Raw genomic sequence first — 6,000 nt, 5'->3', positions numbered from 1 at the left:
GACTTGTGACACTTTGTACTGCACAAATAAAGTATGTTTAGACAATGACCCAAGTTCATAATTAAATGCTTCTCATTGTAATGTTCCTCATAGTAGCACTGTTTCACATCAACACTTCTACTACCTTACCTAAGGAACTAGAATATTTTCTTTGACACTTGTTAGTGAAAGACTTTCTCTGTACCATTTAACATGATCCTATCGATTTTTATTGCTGTGAGACAAAGAAAACCGGGAGTTTCTCATCTGTCTACAATAGCTGGTTTCACAACAACTCATCACAGACATCTTCCTTAAGCTGTGACATCAGGATTACTCCTGCACAATAGCAAGGAGCCAGTGCTGTAAGGAGAATACCATTTCCCTGCAGGGGTCAGAGAAGCAGCTGAACCAGTTTGTCAAGATAAAAGCTATGATAATTAGCAAGGACACTGCCATCTGAATCTGAACAGGGTTCCTGGGGCTGGAAGTGTGTTTAAGAGTCAGAAGCCTCATTAATCACTGTTACATTCCCTTGTGTGAAGTTACCCAGGTCCCCACTCAGCCAGGAAACAGCTCTCTCTTTTGGGAAGCAAAGCCAAGGTGTTCTCTCTTAAACCCCAGCTGCAGTTCCAGTAAAATGCCAGAAACACAGGAAGTCCTCAGATAATGAATAATTCAAGGAAGGGTGCAGTTACAGCACACGTGGTACAATCACCATTTTCTGCTGCACCATTTTCTAGCTGGAACCAAAAATGCATATTTTTCACTGACAGCTAAAATATTCCAGATGCAATTTTTGTTCAGCATGCAAGGAAAGAAATTTGTTTCCTTCTATTACAGCAAGACTATCTTAATATGGATGCAACAAGCTTAACATTCAAATGAGAGACATGTTTAATTGTCCTTGCTTAATGATGAACGTTTTGCTGGCTTCACACCTCTGTCACAATTTTAAAAAATAGATAAAATAAACTTCACAGTATTCAGGTCCTTACATTGTCATTACCATGTTGTCTGGGGCAACATTAGGGCAGTCTTTCACAACAGAAAGACTGTCAGACATAGAGAATTCTCTTGTAAATCACACAAAAGATGAGTCTTACCACAGTAATTTATTTCTTAAAAATCTAATTTATTGCACTTTGTCTTAAAGCACAAACAAAACCAAAAAGCTAAATACAGAAATAAAAGTAAAAAAACCCATCCTAGTTTTGTTGAAACTACCCTGAAAAGTAGTCTGTAAGAGCTCTTGACACCAATAGAATATTAATGACCATAGCAAGGAACAGTATTATACAGTAAATAAACAACTAGCAAGCTCAAACCATTACTAAGATGACTTTGAAAAATGTAATACAAAAGTGTCACTATTAAATAATGCCATTGTACTTGAGCATCTGGTGCTTGGAGGGCACAGAGAAGTTGTTCTTTCTCATGTCCTTTCTCCAAAGTGATTGACTCAGGAGTTGCCACAAGATACTTTTAAGCTGAATTTCAGCTTCCTTGGGGTCCTCAAGACACCAACCTAGGCTTGCATAAAACAGACTGGGTTACTTCACAAGCTGATTCCATTACCATCCACTTCCAGACAGGCTAAAAGAATCCCTCTGGGGTAATCTCTGTATAGAGATGAGACAGCAAAGAAGCAAACAATCTGTAAAAGGGAATTAAATCTGTCCTTCCTGTAGGACTGAGATTCAACTGAGAACTGTAAGCCAATGCCACAAGTGCTACTAAAAAAAAACAACATAACTTCTCTCTCCCCCAATTCACATTCTCACCTTGCACCATGTTTGTTCCAAGTTTAGTGCAGTACACGCATGAACTATTCTGAAAGAGAACAGAGGTTAAAAAGAAAACACATCTTTTGCCATTTGTTTTAAGTTCTGAAAACAGAAACATCCCCACTTTTCAACTCTTGGCCTTTCCTGAAGCTGGCTCTTTTACAGTATTGGTTAGCAGCTGCTTAAAACATTCTGATGATTTATAAGCTTAGAACAAACACAAAATAACTCCTCCGCCTACATACTGAACTCAGGTTCTCTCATCTATAGTTCTATTGCTTAAAAAAGATGAGGTATCTTTCCAAGAAGATTTAGTATAAAGAAAAATAAACTGCAATGATTAACTTAGGTTACTTCCCAGTTCATCACATACTCCTGTTGCAACATCTGTTAAGTATAAGACACTTCAAAATTTAGCTAACATAGCTAAAAATCAGAATATTATTAAGTATTTTCTCACAATATCACGATTTTAAATGGGATAGATAGGTAATTCTATCAATTACCATTTTATTCTTAACAAATTTAAGTTTGGCACTCAAAACAATATGAGTCCAAATGTTAAAGCACTGGCTGGAGGCACAAATACAGCACAACAGGAATTATGAAAGCTGCCTTGTACATTCCTGCTTTGTACCACAAACTCAACAAGCAACCTCTTCTTATTCCAAACTGGGACTCACCCCCAAAACTCTTGTCACCTTCCTGATGGTTATGGAAATGGGCAAAAGTCCCCCTGATATTAGATGTAATCCAAACCTCTACCTTGTGAATGAAGCCAAATTATGAACAAAATTTCTGGAAATGGAAAGTTAGTATAGCCTCACAATTATTTATATGGAAATAGATCAAATTAAATTCATTCTAACAATACTGAGTAATCATTATATTCTCAGATCTTACTAAGAAATACTTCACCATATTTTCTTCCATGCTGCAACGAAAAATAATTCTAAATATATGTACAAGAGTCAAGGAGTAATCCCATCAGTATGGTATGGAGTTCCAAATACAAGAAGAAATTGAGAAATGCTTGATGTTTCCACTGTAGAGAAATATTTAATGCAACATAATTCCTTCTCAAAATCAGTACATTAGTTGCATGCTGTTGTGAAGTATTCACTTTCATTGCTAGTAAGGTTAACTGAAAAGTTATATTTCCAAAGGAGCTTTTACAGTAGTACGGTATAACAATTGCAGTATGCCACACCTAAAGAGTCTCCCAAAAGATTATGTAACAAACATTAGAACTCACAGCTTGGGGATATTTAACAGGTCAGTTTTCCAGTACAAAAGTGCTAATATCACAGGTCCAATATGAGTGGCTTTTAGATCCAATATTCTGTACATACATTACAGAAATTCTGTCCTCCTGTTTTTTTCACTGCTTCACAAGCTTGACAGACTTCATATCACTTCCCATTCATCTTCCAGATCATCAGGGTGAAGCAGAACAGAACTGTCATTATTTTTCTGCAAACTATGGGAATGGCTAAAGGTCTTAGTCAGGCGCTGGAGCAGAGATCCCGAAGTACTGACCGCCCACAGTTCATCTACAGGGGTCACTGCAAAGCATAAATTATCCATCTTTTAATTACAGTAGTAGCTTCCAATTCTAAAGATTCAATAAATAATATTTGGATCTGTTTTCACAATTATAGCCCGAGAAGGTTTTTACAAATGTGATAAAAACACCCTTGGTGAAACACAGTGCGTGCGGCTCTCCCTGCACATGGCCAGCTTGAGCACCATCAGGTAGAGCTCAAAGCAGACTCAAAGCAGACATCCCAACGTTTTGGACACACTGCCATGCAGAACCAACTTGCCTGTTAAACGTGAGACATTCCCAGGAATCTTTTTCCAGTAGTCTCCTGCAGGGTTCTTGTCGGTGACACCGTAGCGGCGAGCGACGTCTCCGTTGGGGCAGCGCGCCCACACCGTCCTGGCACTCAGAGCCAGCTGGCAGGCCTGCAAACCTGCAGGGATTGGACATGAGCAGGGAAGAACCAGGCTGTCCTGCACTCCAAATACACTTGCAGAAAGTACTCGAAGAGCAGACTATAATACTTTTTATATATTCTTACTATCAAGACTATAATAGTTTTTATATACTCTTACATGAAGCATCGATGAACAAAAAAAAGGTTTTTAACTGCAGACTTGGCACTCCCTGCATCTATTGGCCATAAGGGTTATCCCAACATGGAAATAATTTGTTGCGTGGCCAGAGTCACAAGCAACATCCAATTAGAGGACCTAAGTAGAGGACATGCTTTTGGAGCCCCCACTGTATGTGACTACCACATGGGGAACAAGCCAACAATTACAATCTTAATTTGTCTAAAAATGGTTAATATTACAGACATTGTGGACTCTTGCCCTCTCTTCACAAGAGTACTCTGCAACTAAGTGCCATGAGTTAATGCAGTGACAAGTCTTTAAAAAGCAGATAGCATCAATGCACAGTTATTCAGAAGGAAACAAAATTTAGTTTTATTTAAAGGCAAGGCAAAAGTGTAATTACCTAATCCACAACATATCCACCACACAGGATTAGTAGAAAGATGTGAGAAATAGTGTAAGGTTTTTGTTACCCACATCTAGGTAAGAAACCTCATGTGATATCACAATTAAATATAAAGTCTCCTTACTGCTTAGGAATTCTGATTTAGTTTTAATTGAAAGGGAACTGTACCACTTACTAATTGAGTGGCAGCAGCCTGAAATAACACATCATAAATTCATTTAAAAAATTGTATTTCTCCCAGTTAACTACTCAGTGTTTTTAAGTAAAACCAAGGTCCTCTTCAAAAAATAACCCTTATCAAACACTTGATTGAAAAAAAAATTAAGCATTACTATCTAATTTAAAAAGCAACAAGAAAAAAAAGAAAACCTGAATGAAACAAAACCACTGAGAAAATGGCAGAAGCAACAAGGAACTGATGCATTAATTTTTACCTGGTACATGTTCCCAGTCAGTGCCTACAGGCATTTCATCTGTAATTCCAACTCGTACATGGACATTCCATTTGCTATCAATTGCCCACAACATCTGATCATTTGGACTTGAATGAATGCTGACCAAGTTGATTCCTACTGGCTATAAAAATTAAGCATAGTATTTAAACTTTGTACTACTGTATCTTTGTACTATTGTAGCATTTGGTTTTCACAGAAGTACACAAGAGCAGTAAAATATTTACCAGATACTAAAAACAGGGGGACATGTATCTGATATTTTATATGTTATTGTACACAATTATCCATTTTCCAAGAACTTTAGCCCTTTGTAAGTGCAAAAGGAACATGAATGAATGTATCATTACTCATAGTGATATTAATATTTAAAGTTCAGTATTCAAGTCTAATAGTGTAAGTATTTACTTAACCACTGCTATTCCAATCAGATACAGTTTGAACTACAAGTTGGAAAAAGGAGCTCTTCCAATGAAATGCACAAAATGCAGTATGTTCCTCTTGCCTGACAGAAAGTTTTCCTAACATTAATAAACCTGCACTTTATTTCTAAGCACATTCTAAAGCAGTACATTTCTACAGTCTGAATGTCTCCTCTTTGCAATTAAATGATGATCTGCCTTCTTTCCTGTACTCCATTCCACAGGAATATACCTATGGAAGTCGCTGCAGAGCACTGCAGTACTGGAGCACCTCACCTGCAGGAGAGGATCCACACCACTACACACTGGCAATCACAAGTGAAACACACTTCCCATTCTGCTCCCAGGCATGTCCTCACTCCACCTGCTTCTACAGAGATTTGCCTTAACTACTGTTCAAAATCAGTGGCACTGATGTAACATCATGACTTTGTAGCAAAACCTACCATCCAATCAGGTTGGATGATTGCAAATATCCTGCAAAACATGGACTTTGAATAAAACATGGTTATTAAAGAAAAAAAAAGTTTTTCTCCACACCAGCCTAGTAAAGGCACTGCAGAAGACAGTATGATGTCTGAAGTACATCATCTCCTCACAAAGCAGCACTGCATTCTCTGCTTTAGCCTCAGGGGCCTAAGCTGAAACTCCAGAGTACTAAACAGAAGAGCAAGTAGCTGTCTGTATGTATAAACCAAGGGATACAGAAGCATGATCTGCATGTATACACAAGCACACAGCCCAGTCCCAGATGGGCTTTCTGTGTACATAACAGCTACCTGCTTTGGTTCTGCTTTTAAAACTTTGGTGCTGATTTGGACCTGACCAAGCTA

At 38.0% G+C, this 6,000-nt stretch overlaps 1 protein-coding gene across 2 annotated transcripts in view; it reads right to left on the bottom strand.

The window, feature by feature from the left end:
- Positions 1-1,143: 1,143 nt before the first annotated feature.
- The window catches only part of TECPR2 (tectonin beta-propeller repeat containing 2), a 42,655-nt gene continuing 37,798 nt past the window's right edge, over positions 1,144-6,000 (bottom strand). For both annotated transcript variants that reach the window (XM_058806453.1, XM_058806454.1), the window contains exons 18-20: positions 4,728-4,869; positions 3,593-3,742; positions 1,144-3,331 (exon numbers count right to left, since the gene is read on the bottom strand). In XM_058806453.1, the coding sequence (XP_058662436.1) occupies positions 3,174-3,331; positions 3,593-3,742; positions 4,728-4,869 (450 nt within the window). In that variant the 3' untranslated portion in view covers positions 1,144-3,173. The remainder of the gene's footprint in view (positions 3,332-3,592; positions 3,743-4,727; positions 4,870-6,000) is intronic.

This window comes from Ammospiza caudacuta, chromosome 6 (assembly GCF_027887145.1).
Source record: "Ammospiza caudacuta isolate bAmmCau1 chromosome 6, bAmmCau1.pri, whole genome shotgun sequence".
In the NCBI taxonomy this organism is placed as follows: domain Eukaryota; kingdom Metazoa; phylum Chordata; class Aves; order Passeriformes; family Passerellidae; genus Ammospiza; species Ammospiza caudacuta.
The sequence above is the reverse complement of the archived record's forward strand: the minus strand, read 5'-3'. Positions and strand labels throughout refer to the sequence as shown.